At 40.5% G+C, this 18,811-nt stretch overlaps 1 protein-coding gene across 1 annotated transcript in view; it reads left to right on the top strand.

Moving 5' to 3' along the window:
- The window catches only part of HERC3 (HECT and RLD domain containing E3 ubiquitin protein ligase 3), a 108,382-nt gene that overhangs the window by 28,719 nt on the left and 60,852 nt on the right, over positions 1-18,811 (top strand). The window contains exons 2-8 of the mRNA XM_012647211.1: positions 4,188-4,347; positions 8,118-8,194; positions 9,013-9,234; positions 10,162-10,253; positions 11,117-11,247; positions 12,158-12,318; positions 15,152-15,228. Coding sequence (XP_012502665.1) covers positions 4,188-4,347; positions 8,118-8,194; positions 9,013-9,234; positions 10,162-10,253; positions 11,117-11,247; positions 12,158-12,318; positions 15,152-15,228 — 920 coding nt within the window. The remainder of the gene's footprint in view (positions 1-4,187; positions 4,348-8,117; positions 8,195-9,012; positions 9,235-10,161; positions 10,254-11,116; positions 11,248-12,157; positions 12,319-15,151; positions 15,229-18,811) is intronic.

Raw genomic sequence — 18,811 nt, forward strand, 5'->3', positions numbered from 1 at the left:
TACTGAACAAAGGGATGATTCACATCCTAGGCAGGATGGAATGGGATGGCGTGAGATTTCATCAAGCTATGCAGAATGGCATGCAGTTTAAAACTATTTATGAATTATTTCTGGAATTTTCCATTTAATATTTTTGTGCTGTGGTTGACTGTGGGTGACTGAAACTGCAGAAAGGGAAACCTCAGAATAAGGGGGGGACTACTGTACTTGCCACGCAGCTGCTCATACTATTAACTGCAAGCCGTTGAGCGTGTTTCTCATCTGAACATATGACAAGGGAGAAGAGTTAATTTCCCATTATCCATAAGTAGAGTATTCGCTTTATAGGTTACTTTTACCAGTAGAAAACCTATCCAGTTCTTTTCTATGAGGGATGACAGTGTAGCTTAGTGGGTATAATGGGCTTCGAAGTCTGATAGACCTGGTATCCATCCTGGCTCTGCCACTTGTTAGTTGGGGACCTCAGCCAAATGACACACTCTTTCTGAGCCAAGTATGGTGCCCTTGCCTCACAGGGCTGTTGGAAGGATTAACTATCAGTATCATCCGTCTAGTCTCTGGGATCATATCATCCTTCTCTATTACCATCCTTTGATGGTTTAATGTCACATTTACCATTAACTCAGAAAAAATTATGATGAGTTCAAAAGCCAGGTAGAAACAATCCTAAACATGTAAGTGCAGCTGTACTGCTGACTTATTCTAAGCAGCATTCCACACTGGCCACTGCGCTGCCCTATTCCCACTTGTTCGGAGTTGGTAACATTACTAAACACTTCTAAATACTTCGAAGTTGCTGTGAGAGGATCAGAGAGAAAATACACTTTTATCCTCAAAAAATGCCAAACGTTTCTTCAGTGTGTTTAATTATTTTAACGCGTGGGTTGAAGTTCTGTCATGATCTGCAAAATATGGCGTATGCTCTTGACAGAATGAATCAGAAGAGACTGCATGTGAAAATGAATCAGAAGGCACCGCAGCCCGCATGTTCCCAACTGGGGCAGGGGCGTATTCAGGGAGAGGAGTGAATGAGGCTTCACTGTCACACTGGCCAGTCTAGGGAGTAGATTCTGGAAGAGAGATTATAGTTCTGCAGTGACAGATCCCCAGCCTGAATCAGTGAGCAGTTTTCTGTCCAGAAGAAATAGAGTAAGTTGGACTTTTGTGTATCCAGTGGTTTAGTTCTCCGTAAGCGTTCTCATTACTGAACAGTAACTCTGCCTTTGCGGCTGCAGGTTTTGTTGTGGGGAGGGTGGCTCGCTGTCTGTTTTGGTGGCTGTGTGATGGGACAGGAATTGGTTTGTCTAGAGCTTGACCCAACTGGGAGTAAACGGTCATTGGAATCTAGATGTTCCCTTTTGAGATTTCTCAGCTGTACTAGAGACTAATTCAGGAGGGATGCTAGTGACAGATTTTTGGGGTGAGAAAATCTGACAGATCAGACAGTGTCTTGTCAGGACAGTGGAGAAGCCTACCAGTGTCGTGTTAGGCCATATGCTAACATCCCGGCAGGAACGGCTACAGTTGGCAGCAGGAAGGTCAGGTACTAAGAGGTGGGCATCAGTCCCGAGTGAGGTATCAGGCCAGGTCCTAGGCCTGGGAGGACAGAAGGGCTGCCCCGGTCCTGGAACCTGTACAAGGTAGAAATTTGGTCAGAGGAGAGTCTCAGTTGCTTTGAGCTACTTTAATGAGAGATTCCTTATATTTTGCAAAGTAAAGACAGGACTGTTCGTGCCTGGAGCAAGGCTGAGTTGGGAAATAGAAGATAGACAGTGGAAACAACAGGAATTACAGCATCTTTCTATTTACTGTGTATGCTGATTTCTCTGACATGAGCATATTTTCAGTTGCTTAATTTTAAAAAATGTTTTATGGTTTTCAACTAATGTATTTATACAAACTGTGTTTAGATCAAATAGCAGTTCCCTGCCTCACCTGTCCCCACCCTTGAATCTTACTCCCAGGGGCTATCACTTCAACTCTTTAACTTTTTCTTTTGCTATTTACCTTCATGTTTCTAAATAACATGTTTATAATGCTATTTCTTGATTTTTTTTCATGTTGGATATAATCTTGAAACTTCACACTGGGGAAAATTAGGATTATTCTGTATTCTCTCCCCACCCTTTCCTCTTTTTCACCCTGAGACACTGATCCTTCCCCACGTAATCTTTTAAATTAATTTTGACTATTCAGTTATTAACTAGGTAAATTATTGTTGTTTGGTTATTATGACTTCATGTACCATGATTGCTTTTCTTTCCTATAAAACATTTAGATTTTCCTGAAGTTAACTACATCATTTTTTCCCTTTTGCATGGCAAACTCTATACTCTCTGATAGCATTATAAAACTTGTAATACTATAAAACCCATCTGCTAATATTTCATTTTTCATCTTGGAGACATCCCTCCAACTTTGCTTTGTAAGCCTGCTACGTAGCTGTCTTAGAAACGTTCTTCACCTCTTTCCTGTGTAAGATTCCTGTTTTCTGGATCCTGAGTTCTTTGTTTTGGAGGCACATCTTCCAGTAGCTTTCTGAGAAAAGCAGTATGGGGGATAAAATATTTAGAGAGCTTTACATGCCTGGAAATTGTCTTTTATTCCCCCACTCTCCCTACTTTTGATTCATGGTTGGTCGGGGGTAGAATTTTCGATTGGAAGTCATTTTCCTTCAGAATTATGAAGGCTTCGCTCTGGCGTCTTATAGTTTTCCGTGTTGCTTCTGAGAAATCTGACACCCTTCTGACCTATTTTCTATGGTACATAAACTGTTGTTTTCTTTTGTAGAAACTTTTCAGATCTTTCTTTTCCTGAAACTTTAAGACAAAGTGCTCTGAAGTAGGTTTTTATTGGTTATTATTATCTGGGCACTTAATAGATCCTTTTAGTGTGAAACATATATCCTTCAGTTATGAGAAATTTTCTTGTATTTCTTTGAGAAAAATTTTTTTTTGGTATACAATCACATCTGCAGATAGGACAGTCATTTTTTGTTCGTTTTTGTTTTGTTTTGAGACAGAGCCTCACTCTGTCACCCAGGCTGGAGTGCAGTGGCACAACAGTAGCTCACTGCAGCCTCGAGCTCCTGGGCTCAAGCAATCTTGCTGCCTCAGTCTCCCGAGTAGCTGGGACTACAGGCACACGCCACCACGCCCAGCTCTTCTTTGAAATTTTCTACCTTGTGTCTTCTCCATTCTCTTTCTGGAGCTGCTAGTTTTCAGATGTTAGACCTCTTGGAGCAAACACATAATTTCTTATCCTTGTTCCCCTCTGATTTGTTCTTTGCTTTTTTGTTCTATTGCCTAGAAAATTTCATCAATTCTAACTTCTAATCCTGCTTTTGAAGCTTTTTTCTAAAATGAAAACGGCCACATTTTTAGCTTCCAAGTTATTTTTGTTTTCTGTTTGAATGTTACCTTTCTGTAGCACTCTCTGGCTAGTTCATGGATTGAAAAATCTTTTATTTCTCTAAGTAAGGACTTTTTAAAAAACTTTTTGCTCCTGCACAATCTTTTTTCTTTAGAGTTCATTTTCTTCTGTTTGTGTTGCTCTCTGTCTTTCATGTTAAAGTTTTTCTCGTACAATGGGCGGTCCTTGTCTGGCCTCTAGTATTTAAGAGGGAGCGGAGCTGTGCCGTGTGGGCAGTTCTTGTTGGGAAGCTGGACATTTCATTGAGGGACCCACAGATGTCAGTGTCTGTGGGTCTTTTCTTCTTGGCCAGTTTTCCCGGAGAGAAATCCTCCTGTCTCCTGGCTGGATACTTCCAAGATTGTGTTCTGGAACTGAGGGGAGAACAGTGTTTAGAATTCTGAATGTGCGTGTGGGGTGCGGAGTGAGTCTCATTGTTCCAAGCCGAATTTCACTTAGTCCCGTTACTTTTAGGAATAAGCCTCATTTCCACTCACATTTGGGCCTCTCTGATTCGGCGTCTCCAACTAATAAGCCTTCAGGCTTGGCTGCATAGGTCCAGGGAATGCTTGGGATGCATGTGGTATTACAGCCAGTGTAGCAGAATCTAAATCGATAGTGCTTAGAGATACATAACATTTATGATCTCTGTAAATACACATGTTTAGTGGTTCTCTTAAAAAAACAAAAACAAAAAACAAAACTGCCTGGAGAGAGAACTCCGTGTAAAGGTTTCTGGGCTGTGCATTTTCCTCCTTTGGTTTGGTCTCTTTCAGAACAAATCGGAGCTTTGGCAGATCAGCACATTATTCACGTGGCGTGTGGCGAGTCCCACAGTCTGGCCCTCAGTGACCGGGGCCAGCTGTTTTCTTGGGGTGCAGGGAGTGATGGTCAACTAGGACTCATGACCACTGAGGATTCTGTGGCAGTGCCCAGGTAAGAATGTCACAGACGGGAATCTAGGATTCAGATGTCAATTGTTTTATATACTATTTCCTGCTGGCACTTTGTGAGACTCCTTGTTTTCATTCTGCTTTCTTCGTTTAACCTATTGCTGTTTGCTTTGTGCTCCTGCTTCGCCTTGGACTGTTACAGCACTTGTCACAGAAATTGTAATTATTTGTGGAAGTGAATGTCTCCGGTTCAAAAATGTGAGCCGACCAGGAACTGTACGTTATTTGTTCCGATAACCTGGTTGCCAGCTGCGTGCCTGGCACTCGATAAATGCTTGGCTGGGAAGCGCACCTTTTTCATATCCTAGACTTATTAACTTTCAACCTAAAATTGCGAGTCTCAATTACTCAATTAAGCACTTCAGAATCACGAAGCTGGCCTATTACTCTAATAATAGGCCAAATCACCTTAAGCATTATAAATAGCGAAAATACCAAATATACAGAGATTCTTTAACACAAAAATACTAATACAGTGGTTTTGAGTCTCTTAAATATTAATAATTACCTAGACATAAATGTTAGATGCTTTAGCTAATATTTAACAGTTGCTTTACCATTAAGAAAACATCCAAAACATCGAAGTTACTTTTAGGTGGACTTTTTGGGGGTGATGTCCCAGTTTGTTGAGGGTTCTTAATAATCAAAGAGGCTACCATTTTATTCCCTTCATTTAATTCTTGTTCTTTTATACTAAAACTATACCACATACCCCTATTGTACATGTCACGTTGTTTGTAATTATTTACTTAACGTCTATTTTTATTACAAAGCTGTGAGCTCTTGGTGGCAGAACTGGATCATTCATCTTAGCATCCTTGCTGAGAGTGCTCGGCACCTACGTCGCTCTGTACTAGTTTGTTTAATAAATGGCCTCTCCTCGCCTGCTTAATTATTGTCCCCTTTAAAGGACAATATATTCTCCTTCCTCGTCCTTTTTACCCTTCTTAGATTTTTGTCTCGTTAATCAAAAGGTGTTTTAAGGAAAAGAGGAACATAGAGGTAAGACTGATTTGATTCATTTCCTGATGTGGAATAGGTAATGTCTTAGATTCATTTCTTTTAAAAAATTAATTTAATTTTGGGGGGAGAGGGAAAGTGGTAGTAAGAAAAAAGGAGTGTAAGATTTTGGTTAAATTGTGTGTGATATTAGGGAAAAGATTTATAACATTAATGACAAAAGTATTTCATTTGTTGATGACCAAAGACTCGATAAAGGTTTTTAATGACATTTCCTTTTTAAAAATGAAGTAATCTGTGTTACAGTAGCAATTTAATTTTCATTACTTATGTCCAAATTATGGATGATTCGTATATCCAAGGCTTTGGTTTGTATATAATTTATTATAACTTAAATAAATTCATTAATTCATACCTTGGTATTATGGAAAGTAACATAGCTTTAAAATCAAACAGCCTTGGATTCTAATACTGGCTCTGTTACTTATAAGGTGAATGACCTTGGGAAAATTGTTTTAACTTTTCTAAGCCACAGTTTCCTAGCTTAAAAATGGAATTGTATATCGTATACCTTATGGAGTTATGGAGAGGATGGAATGAGCTGAGTGGGTAAAACACAGCATGTACTTGCACTGTGTATACCCTCCTCTCCACCCCAAGGGTACGATTTCCCTGTTGTTTATCTTTGTCTTTTTGACTTGCTTCCTTCTGTAACTGATAGTGACCCATCAAGGGGGCAGCGTGGGGAATTTGAGTGGAAACTGGATGGGAAAAAGGGCTGTTAGTGCGTAGCAGCCTCTGAAACGTTGGTCCACCAGGCAGTAATGCGTTTTCCAACTTTAGAAAATAATGGTGTTCTACAAAACATTGATAAACACAACTTGAATGAATGTCCAGAGAAATATTCTGAGTGAAAAAAGCTAATTCCAAAAGGTTGCCTGCTGTATGATTCCACTTATGTAAAATTTTAAGAATAACAAAATTTTAGAAAGGAGGATTGGTTAGTGGTTGCAGGGGCTGAGGACGGGGCAGGGGAGGAGAGGTTATAAAAGCGCAACACGAGGAATCCTTGCGGTGGTGGGACTGTTCAGTGTCTTCACTGCAGCAGTGGACACGTGAACCTACACAGATGGTAAAATTATACACAAGAATTAGTACGAGCAAAATTGGGGAGTATGGGTAAGATTGGCAGATTGTATTAATGTCAATATCCTGGTTGTAATATTGTACTATGGATTTGCAAAATGTTACCTTTGGGGGAACCTGGACAAAGTGTGTAAGGGGTGTCTCTATTATTTCTTACAACTACGTGCGAATCTACAGTTATCTCAATAAAAAATTAGTTCATTTCTGTTTGGTACCGAATGAATTTATGAGCTCTATTTTACATGTTTATATCTTGAGATAATAAAACATTAACAAAAGCAGTACCTGCCACACTGAGTAATCCTCTGTCCCCTCCTCCATGGGACATCTGCCTTCTGATACCCCTCTCCTCAAGGGGTATTTATCTGACCCCTTTGCTCCCATGGCATAATGCATTTACTGCACGTGGGCATGGCACTTGTCGACTGTTAAAACAGGGAACAGGAGCTATTCCTAGAATGCCCATCTCTGTTGGGCAGGGCCAAGCACTTTATGTGGAAATTTTAATTCTCACCAACCTGTAAAGTAGGTGCTGTTCTTATCTCTCTTCTTCACATGAGCAAGCAGAAGGAATAAGATTTGAAAAGAAATCATATAATCCTTCTCTTTACTATTCTAGGGAATTAGGGTTTTGGAGGTATTGCCCCTATTTTTTAGGAAATTGTGATAAAATACACATAAAATATACCACCTTAACCATTTTAAAGTGTGTGGTTCATTAGTGTGAAGTATGTTCACATCTGAAGAACTTTTTTTATCTTACAAAATCTATTTCTGTGAATTTGACTACTCTACATATTTTATATAAGTGGATTCATACAGTTTTGACTTTTTGTGACTAGCTTATTAAATGATTTTAATGGTTGTTTTTTTGAGGTTTTTTAAATTTTTTATTTTTAATTAATTTATAATAAATCCTTCATTGGACATGTCAGAGGTTTTTAACAAGCTGTTTTCACCGATTCCTTTCTGTCAGTATTATCTTCACAATGTTTTTAGAAAAGACTTGGGAAATGGTTGCTGATAAAATAACTTAGCACAATATCCTCTGGGTTCATCCATATTGAAGCGTGTGTCAGAATTTCTTTCCTTTTTAAGGCTAATTAATATTCCATCGTATGTATGTACCACATTTTGTTTAGTCATTCATTCATCAGTGGTCACTTGGGTTATTTCTACCCTTTGGCCATTGTGAACAGTGCTGCTATCTGGGTGTACAAATATCTCTTTGGGATTCTGCTTTCAATTCTTCTAGATATATACCCAGAAGTGAAATTGCTGGATCATGGCATTGCCCTTATTTCAGAGGCCATTTAGACACCAAGCATATTCTCAGGGATCTCTCTCCTGTAGCTTATTCCATTCGTTCCTGAATTGGAGATTGGAGATGGCAGGGTAGGAAGTAACAGAGGATCGAGGTCTGAGTGCAAAAGTGTTTTCGTTTTTTTGTTTTAAACAGTAATTACCTATGAGGCTGGAGGCTAGTGAAAGACCTAATAAAATTATATCATGTAAAACTATATATTTGATTTTAAAAAATCTTTCAGGCAAGATATTATTTATTACAAATATTTAGTTGAGAGTATTTCTGATAGTAGTGTTTGTGTGTGAATGCCCATCTTAAAAAGAAAGCCTTTTCTGTTTTAGGTTAATACAAAAGCTGAACCAGCAGACGATATTACAAGTTTCCTGTGGCAACTGGCATTGCTTGGCTCTTGCAGCTGGTAATGTAACATTAAATACATGCTAATGCTTATTATATGTTGATTTTGAAAACATTTCTCCTTGCATTTTTGTGTGATATTATCTAACTCAAAGCCTTTAATTAACGGTTAGGGTGTGTGCCTTGCTGTTATACGTGACAGTTCTCAGATAGCATTTGCATAGTTCATCCTTTTCTAGGGTGTAGATGATGAAGTGGGCGGTCATGTTGCTGCTCCAGCTCTCTCAGGGGAAGATGAGCAGGAGGAGGACCGTACCTGGGTGTTCTTGAGCATGTAGAAGATTGGTTTTTCTTAGCTACAGCCTACTCTCAAGCTACATTCTGCTATCAAGCTCCAAAATAAATGAAAAAGAAGAAGTTAGAGAAACTTAAGTTGGCAAATAATACCGGACTCCTTGGAGTAAATCTGCACTTGTATGTCCTCTTTGATCATCTACAGAGCAGTCCCAGTGGTCATAGGTAGACCTTCCGAAGTCCTGGGTCTCGTGGTCCTAGTGTGGTCAGAACTAGTTCACCTTGCTTATGCCTGGTAATTGGCCTGTTCAAAATTGAATGTACTTAAACATTTAATATTTCCTTTGCATAAATGTTGATAGTCTTTGAAGGGCATTAAGACTCAGCTTATCTCTCTGTTGTCATGTCAAGTGGAGCTTTGGTTTTGGCAGTGGTACAGCATGACATGTCTCTGCTCCCTTGCTCTTGGGTAGGTTTGGTATGGGGGGGTGGGGGAACTAATAAATGATCTTAATAACTAGATAATTCCTGTGTATAGAATTTGTATCATTTTTTGTAATACCAGGTATCCTATTCTTATTTCAGATGGCCAGTTCTTCACCTGGGGCAAGAACAGCCATGGGCAGCTGGGCCTGGGGAAGGAGTTCCCCTCCCAAGCCAGCCCGCAGAGGGTGAGGTCCCTGGAGGGGATCCCGCTGGCCCAGGTGGCTGCAGGAGGGGCTCACAGCTTTGCCCTGTCTCTCTCAGGAGCTGTTTTTGGCTGGGGGATGAATAACGCAGGGCAGCTAGGGCTCAGTGATGAAAAGGGTAGGTAAACTCTTCCTGTGTACCTCTTTAGTTCAAAAGCACGTGCATTGGTTCAGCAGGTGCCTCTTGCAGATCCACTGCGTGCTGGCCCCCTGCTGGGTACGGAGGGAACAGCAGCGAACAAAACAACATCTTTGGCCTAGTGGAGGCTGTATTCTAGTGGATGGAAGGAAAATAAACTAGGAAATGTATAGTATGTCAGAGTTTGAGAGTAAAGCTCTCTGTTTTGCATAAGGTGGTCAGGAAGGGCCCCTCTGATAAGAAAATACTGGAGCAGAGCCCTGTGGGAAGTCAGATAGGAAGCGAGATGTGGATATCTGGGTGAAGAATGTGTCGAAGGGAACAGGACGTGGGGAAGATGCGTGGTGTGGAGAGAGCAAGGGGAAGAGTCGCAGAGCTGGAGGTCGAGGTAGTATAGGCCCCGTTAGGCAGGGCCCCATGGGGCAGGCGAGGATTTTGGCTGCTTTTCTCAGAGGGGAAGACACTGAGGGTTTTAAAGAGAGGATTGATCCAATTTGACTTCGGCTGCAGTCGGGCAAGGGGGAAGCTGGAAGACCAGTCTGGAGGTTGCAGGAGTAAAGTTGGATTTTGAATGCATTTTGAACATGAGGCCAGTTGTTTCTGCTCATTTTTGCTCCTGTGATTTGAAATAAAGGAAAAGCCGGAAGGTTTAGAGTACCATTTATGAAATGGGGAGAACTGTATGGGTGAGACGGGGAGTGGGCAGAGTTGGAGAGTGTGCAGAAACCATGAATTGGGTTTTAGATCTGTTAAAATTGAGAAATCTGTTGGACATCTAAGTGCAGACACAGGAAGCTGAATATGTGTCAGGAATCCAGGGGGACCCAAAATTCATGCTAAGATAGTTAAATATATTTCATCTCCAAGGCAAACGATAGTGACATCGTGATATTTATCTTATTCTAGATCGAGAGTCTCCGTGCCATGTAAAACTCTTACGTACACAAAAAGTTGTCTATATTAGTTGTGGAGAAGAACACACAGCCGTTCTCACGAAGGTAAGGGGTTTGGAGTATTCTGCATTAGTGCTGCGTGTGAAATGGGTGATTATAATTGCTGGATTAGTTTAGGATAGTAACGGTGTATGATTTACTGTATTTTGGCTTGAATTTGAATACTGTCTTTAACTTGGCTTGTTTTCCAAAGGAATAGAAAAAGACTTTTTTTTAATGTCTTGTGTTTTCCTCTTTGGTAATCTTACAGATTCTCTTAGTAACTTAGTAAAAATAGTTCAATATAAATAACTTTAAAATATAGTACAGTATATATATAAAGCAATATCCCATGTTCCTTTAAAAACAAGTCATTTAAATACATAAGAAATAGCAATTTAATGTTTTAAAATTATCAACCTGTTTCTTTTGCTTCTAAATAGTTATATTTCAGAGAGAATGAAAACATTATTTTCATATTGAGAAAAGACTATTCTAGATTCACTTTAATAAAATGCTTTGTCATTCATTCAAATAGCTGTTAAAAAAATCTTATCAAGGAGTTTGTGGAGCACTTAATTTCTTACATATGAATGATCAAGTAAGATTTTCTCATTTCACCTAACTCCCTGTTTCTCTTTTTAAAATTTTGTCTCCTAACAGATGATTGTACTTTTAAACAATTTTTTAAATTTACAGATAGCACACATTCCCTTGAGCAGAGCTGACTACAAAAGGATGTAGTCTTAAATTCCCTTTTGATTGTTTTTCTATTTAATGAATGTTCTAAAGAAGTGATTTTGGCCAAGTATCAAATGAGTATAGTATTTGTGTAAACCACTGTGATGGGAATTTTGTGTACAAGTTTTAAAATAGTGTGCTCAAGCTCAGAGAGAGAGTGAAGTCATATTGTGTTTGTTTCTTGTTAGAGCGGAGGTGTGTTTACTTTTGGTGCTGGTTCCTGTGGGCAGCTTGGACATGACTCCATGAACGATGAGGTTAATCCGAGAAGAGTTCTAGAGCTGATGGGCAGTGAAGTAACTCAGATTGCCTGTGGCAGGTGAGTGATCTTAAGAGCTTCCTGGTATCTGCTGAGACCCAGAAATGGATCTTGTCTTTGTAGTGATGGAGAATGTGATTACACCTAGCTACCATCATTTTAAGAAATCTTTTTTTTTTTTTTTTTTTTGAGACAAAGTCTTACTCTGTTGCCTGGGCTAGAGTGCCGTGGCGTCAGCCTAGCTCACAGCAACCTCAAACTCCTGGGCTCAAGCGAGCCTCCTGCCTCAGCCTCCCGAGTAGCTGGGACTACAGGCATGTGCCACCATGCCTGGCTAATTTTTTTAAATATATATATATTTTAGTTGTCCATATCATTTCTTTCTATTTTTTTAGTAGAGACAGGGTCTCACTCTTGCTCAGGCTGGTCTCAAACTCCTGACCTTGAGCAATCCACCCGCCTCGGCCTCCCAGAGTGCTAGGATTACAGGCATGAGCCACCGCTCCTGGCCCATTTTAAGAAATCTTAATGGCATGCACTTTGGTGGTGAAATTTGGAAAAAGTCAGATCTTAACAGGGTGTTGTAAGGAAGGGTTTTAGAGCAGAACAATATGGAGATGTTAGGCTTGTTTTGGGGCTGGAGTATCAGGATGTGGGAAGAGATGAAGAAAGGAAAGTGAGAGAGTCCCAAAGAACTTCTTGGAAATTTTGCCTGAGTCTACCCTGCTTCTTTCCACTTATCTCAAAAGCCAAATGCAGAAGATCATTCGGCTCTTTCCATGACTTGCCATCCTCCGCAAGACCTAGAGTGTCAGAGAAGGATAGTGTTACAGCAAAAATACTGCAGAAAGTCCCATGTTAACATGGAGGAGGCTCTGTAGGAGCACACGTGGAAGTTAAAAGGGTCTGAGTGTACGTCCACAGCAGTAGGAACTATGCTGATGAGTTAATTTAAATTATTTTTCCACAGACAACACACTCTAGCTTTTGTGCCTTCGTCCGGACTCATCTATGCATTTGGTTGTGGAGCAAGAGGTCAACTCGGAACTGGACACACCTGTAACGTGAAGTGCCCATCTCCTGTCAAGGGTTACTGGGCTGCCCACAGTAGCCAGCTGTCAGCCCGAGCTGGTAAGCATGATCTTCGTGGGAATTTAGTGGTGTTTTAAACGATGAAGACAATTGTTCATAGAACGTGTCTCAGTTCTTTTTGTGCCGCTGTGAAGGAATGCCAGAGGCTGGGTGACTTATAAAGAAGAGAGGTTTGTTTGGCTCACAGTGCCGCAGACTGTACAAGAAGGTCCTGTACACCAGGACCTGTTTCTCGTGAGGGCTTCAGGGAGCTGCCAGTCAAGGTGGAAGGCAGTGGGGGGGCAGGCGTGTCACATGGCAGGAGAGGGAGCGAGCGAGCGAGGAGCGGTGCCAGCCTCCCGTAAACAACCAGCTTTCTTACGAACTCACAAAGTGAGAACTCGCTCATCATCATGGGAGGGCACCAAGCCATTCACGAGGGATCCACCCCCATGACACAGACACCTCCCACCAGGCCCCGCATTCAGACCTGGGGATCGGGTTTCACCAGGAGACCGCGAGAAGCCAAACATCCAAACCATATCGATAGGTACCTGTTACTTACCCTGAGATCTTATGGAGGGAATGAATATGAGTAAAAGTTTTAAACAGCAGTCAACAAATATTTGAGTACTTAATGTGCATGAAGCACTAGAGTTGGAGATCCTCGAGAGTAAATAAAGCATAAGATTTAATTTTGTCCCCAAGGACCTTCATGGTGGTATATAAATTTTATTGCTAACAGTGAGAGTGAACATTTATCGAATCCTTAACCAAGTTTCATTACAATGCTAAGCACTGAAAGCCACCTAAGAACTAGTGGCTGTTATCTACATGTTAGAGAGGAGGGAATTGTCTTAAAGAGATTAAGTAACTTGCCCAAGATCGCATGGCTTCTGGTGGAAGGATCTGAACCCAGGTCTGCCTCGTTCTGAAGCCCATGTATTGTGTTACCTTCACTTTGCTATCGGTATTTTGGTCGTAACATGACGTGATTTCTTTTTATGCCATTTTTTTTTTCTTCTCTTAAAAGTTAAATAGCCGAGTATTCATTTCATTGGAAATCAAAGTAAGGCAGTCATTAATACTGAGTGACTGCCCCATCTTGAAATAATAAATCTAGAAGCTGAAATGGAACTAGAGAGTCATTAAAAGGAAGTATAATTTAATAAATAATTTTGATTTAAAAAAATCTGTGAGGCAACACACTTATGGCTTGATTAGGAATTTTCTTTAAACAATTGTAAGTTCCCTACCGGATTACGAGAAACTTAAGGGGACTAACTCTTCTTCTTTGTAAACCTAGCGTATAGCACAGGGCCTGGCATAAACTCGTCACTCAGTAAATATCAGTGGATGAATATATGAGCATCTGAAAACGTAGTGGCACTTAAAATAGAAAATAAACAGGATTTTGTTTTGGCGATGTCCCCAAAAGCAAAAGGAAACCTTGGTGTGTTCTTCTGTCATTTGTAAATTTTCTTTTCTCTCAGGCATTGTACTCAGATGTGGAAAACATGTGTTTAAGAAATATACCAATTTAGGAAACTCAAGTGTTTTGTAGGTTAATTTGAAACCACAATTTTTTTTTTTTTTTTTTGAAGATGAGATATTTCTCTGTCACCAAGGCTGGAGTGCAGTGGCGTGATCATAGCTCACTGCAACCTCAAACTACTGGGCTCAAGCAATCCTCCTGCCTCAGTCTCCCAAGTAGCACCACCGTGCAGGCTAATTTTTCTTATATTTTGTAGATACGGGGTCTTGCCATATTGCCCAGGCTGGTCTTGAACTCCTAGCCCCAGGAGATCCTCCCATCGCGGCCTCCCAAAGTGCTGTGACTACAGGCCTGAGCTACCACGCTTGACCTGAAATCACAAATTTTGGCAATTGAATTATAATCTGACTTATGTGTTCCTAAATTTGTGCTTGGATATTTGCCAAGATGATTTTATAACATAAGTGGGCAAATGTCAATTTATTATGTCAATGCTGTGGTTTTAGGAACCTTCGTTGTAATATGGGGGCACAGAGGAAGGCATCGAGGAGTATTCTGGTTGGAGGAAGTTTGAGCCGTGTCTTACAGGGTGCTTTGGAGTTAGCCAGGGAGAGGGCCGGGAGGGAGTGGGCAGTGGTGAGTGCCCAGAGGTGACAGAGATGACAGCTCTGGGAGCATCATTCAAATCTCGTTCTAGGAGATGCCGTTTAAGGAGAATACAGTGTGCGCTGGGGTGGTAGAGGCAAGAGGCATGGAGATATAAAATAGCGTGGTGTATTAGAAACAAAGGCAATTGGGAGCCTGGTGTGGTGGCGCACACCTGTAGTCCCAGCAACTCAGGAGGCCAAGGTAGGAGGATCACTTGAGCCCAGGAGTTTGAGACCAGCCTGGGAAACATATGAGACCTTGTCTCTTTAAAAAAAAACAAAACAAAACAATTTGGCGGTGTGAGAATGTCAACATGGACGCAGTGTGATGGGAGATAAAGCGGGGACAGGAATCGAGGTCCTCAGACTGCAAACTTCTCCTGAAGGGGCAGGGCCCACCGCACGCAGACGCAGAATTATCCGTTAGGTGCATGTCACCGTTTCGAGTAATGCGTTTTTTTTATTTCAGGTCCGTGGCATGACAGAATGAAAAATAGAAACGGGGTCAGGATTAGCTTGGCAGTCAGGTAGGGGGCAGAAGTAGAGTTAGACTGGAGGGTACCATTTTATATATTTATTTTTAATGGAAGTAGAAATAGTCCTAGGCAGAGAGCCCAGAGAGAAGGTTTCTTCTCGGACATAATGAAAATGGATAGGAGCCCGCTCTGAAGCATATTTTAGGATATTAGCAAAGGGAATCAAGGAGAAACTTCAATTATTGAAAACTATGCTGTTGGAATCTTTTTGACAGATCGCTTTAAATATCATATTGTTAAGCAGATCTTCTCTGGAGGAGACCAAACTTTTGTACTTTGCTCCAAATATGAGGTAAAATTTTCTTTTTGACTACTACTTTGGGGGTAGAATAATGGTGAACTGATTTTTAGTTTAATAAATAATTATAGCAATGTTACTCTTCGTTTCTACCAGCTTTATCTTATTAAGTAAGCAAACTAAATCTTGAAGTATTTATCTCCATTTTGCTCCCATGAAGTGCCAATAATTTTCCTGGTATTATAATCATAGAGGTCTAATTTATAATTTAGAATTGTTTGTTTATATTCATATTTGTTAAAGAAATTTAAGGCAGCACTAGGGAGTTTGTGCTTATTTTGGCATTATTTGACTTTTCTTTCCCTCCCTGTTAAGTAGCAACAAATGCTAGGTATTTGAAAACTTGGTGAGTTTCTCTGTTTGATGCGATTGAATATATGATATTAATATATATGAAAGAGATATCACAATTTTCAGATATGTTTTGTTATTTATAATCTGTTTATGACACCACACCAGAGTTTCCCTGCGTAGTCTCTCGGGTCACTGTAGCGGATGAGCCGGGAAGAACAGTGTTGCAGAATCTTCCAGTTTAAGGCAGAGGGTAGGTCCAGGTGTCTGTGACAGGGCTTGACTTCATCCCCCTCTTCCTGGTTGGGGGAATTCAGTCTGAAAAAAAGCTCCACAGGTGTGTGTTCAGCCCTCCACTCCTTCCCCTGTTCCGCACTTTCCTCTCCTCTCCTCTCTTCCTCTTCCCCACCCTTCCTGCTTGTATTCAGGGGGCGTTTCGGGAGGACCGGCTACATGCGGTGCTTTGGTCCTTACCCCCTCCTGGAGGAGCAGCGATGATAACGGAATCATAACGGGTTGGGAAGAAAAGGAGCAGCTGTGGAAACCAGGGCCCCAGCAGTCCTGGAAACTCTCCCCATTAGCCTGGGACTTCGCCCTCTTTACAGACACAAAGTTCTTGTCTGCTAGTCACTGTAATTCTGTGATTCTGGCAGAAAAGAGACTGGTGAAGGCCGAGGCTGCAGGTGGGACAGCTGAACCTGACAGCTGTCTTCCAGGCCAAGCGCCTGAAGAAAGCCCTGTGCTGCCGCCACCTGCGGTGACTGGGAACTGCTGCCTGAGACCCGTTCAGACCCAGCTGCAGAGTGGCACAGAGAGATCCCGAGGGAAGCTGAGGTTATCCTTTGTTTCTTCAGGATGCCAATAAAGCAAGATAGGAAAAGCACTGAATCTCTCTGCAGGATAGTAACTTTTTGGTTTTAAGTATTCATTTCCTTAAGAAACGAATCTAATATTCTATTAGATTCTCATTGAATATGAGATCTAATATTCAATCTCAGATGAGATTGAATAATATCATCTAATTATGTTGACTTTCTTGTGAAATTCAACATAAAATTTAGTTTCATTCCTTTTATAAATATGGTCTCTGATATACGTACCTGAATTTTAAATTTATTATATTTAAAGCAGTTGGACCTGGAAAACAACATATTGATGAGAAGGAAATGAAGTAGCGCAGTGTCAGAAAGACAGGGCCAGTTAAAGCTTAAACAACTGGTAAGAGAGAGATGCAGGAAAAAAGAAAGAAAAAGAAACTGAAAATGGACTATTAGGAAGATGTTGCTCTTTCTTTTTAAAACTGAAACCTATACACATTTACTTAAACTGCAGAGACTGGTCGAATCACGTGCTTACTGTTACCCTGTCACTTAAAGAACCAAGAAAAAGCACTTGTGTATTCACAGCCTTCATTTCCATACGACGCTGACTCGTTCATTAATGCCAGGCCCTGAGGTGGAAGAGGGCTGGGAGGAGTTTCATTCAGATGCTCCTTTGCTGCTACATTTGATTCTAGGTCTTGGGAATTTAGTGCATGTAAACCACAGCCTCTCCTTTCCCTTTCATTTTGTTCCTTGCATAGGACTGAAGAGGGAATGTGGTTGGGATTGTTAAAATTGTGTGTGTGTGTGTGTGTGTGTGTGTGTGTGTGTGTGTGTGTGTGTGTGTGTGTTTCTGTCTGACTCAAAGTCTGCTACGTGACATAATCCTCTTTTTCATAGGACAGTGATTCTTAACCCACCGGAATCATGTGGGAGCTTTAAAAAATACTGATGTCTTAAGATTCTGATTTAATTGGTCTGGAGTGCGGCTTGGCCATCAGGACTCTTGAAAGCTCCTCTGGTGATCCAAAGACCGGCCAAAGTTGAGAAACACTGACCTAAAGCAGTTTTCTCTTTCTGGTCTGTTTATATTAAAGGCATGGAAAGAAGATCTTTTGTCTTGGTTCGTTAAGTGGTTCTGAGATTGTACTTCAGCCAGGGTATCTGGTTTACTGGACATGCAATGAAGAATGAGAAAATAGTTCCAACTCCAGGGGTGGGGAAACTTTTCATGTTGGAAGGCTGCATTAATTTAGCTGTAATCAAATAAGGCTGCGTTCAAGAAACTTCAGTTACATATATTATACTTAAAAATGTACATTATTTTGTAAATATCTACTATGTACTTAATAATTTCAAAAAATCAAAACTGTTAATTTTAAAGTTAACCTTTTAATGACTTGGTTGTGTCTGCTTTTTGTTGGAAAGCATTTGAATATTTGGTGGCAGCATGGAGGTCCACAGTTTCAGTTCATCTTCTAGATGGGTATCAGTCTTTTGTGACCTTAAGGATGTCTTGATTCAAATTAAGTGGGAGAATGTAGACTCGCAGCAATAAGTGGTTGGAAAGCAAGAAAGCGCTTTTTGGGGCATGTTGGTGAAAGTGTTGGATATTCTGCGTTTTTCCATATTTTAGTTGGATCTTTCTTAGCATAAAACAATGACTTTGAGCTCTCAGTAGATGACCATTTTCAATCAATTCCATCTGTAGTTCTTTAGGTGCCTTGGTGATATCAGCTAGGTGAGGCCGAAATGCTAATTTGAGTGTGATGTCATCATTCTCAAAGTCAGAGAACCTTTTGTTGTATTCTCCAATTAAGAGGTCTATAACAGCTGTACATTCTTCAAACGATTCGCATATATCATCTTGCTCATCAGTGAACTTCGCTATCTGAGGAAAATGTGCATCTGAAATTTTTTTTGAAGAAGTGTTTTGAAAAAAGATAGCTTTTTAAGAAATGCTTAGATTTTTTGCCACATATATAGACTTAGTTTTACCTTGCAAAGAAATAGTCAAGTCATTTTGATTTGATGTGATATCACACAGAAATGCTGCATTCCTGTAGAAGTCTTCGTTCAGTAATTCACATTGTGATTCTGTTCTTCATAAATTTAACTATCTATTCTTGCAGAAATAAAATTTTGGCTAACACCTGTCCCTGAGATAGCCAATGCACTTTAGAATAATATGGCAAATCCACACTGAATACCTTATTGTGCAACTTTAGCATGTTACAAAACTGATGATGCTGTTGCATTTGCACAAATATGGTTAACAATACTTATAACTTGTTGTAAAGTGCCACTTGAAATAGTAGCTTTAGCACAGAGATTTTGCTGATGCAAGATACAGTGAAAAGGAATGAGAGCATCTGGATTTGTTAATACTTTATCTGTGCAATAAACCCTTCGTGTTTTCCTGTCATGGAAGGTGCACCATCTGTACATACACTTGCTAAATTTAC

This window comes from Propithecus coquereli, unplaced genomic scaffold (genome assembly GCF_000956105.1).
Source record: "Propithecus coquereli isolate 6110/MARCELLA unplaced genomic scaffold, Pcoq_1.0 Scaffold26, whole genome shotgun sequence".
In the NCBI taxonomy this organism is placed as follows: Eukaryota; Metazoa; Chordata; class Mammalia; order Primates; family Indriidae; genus Propithecus; species Propithecus coquereli.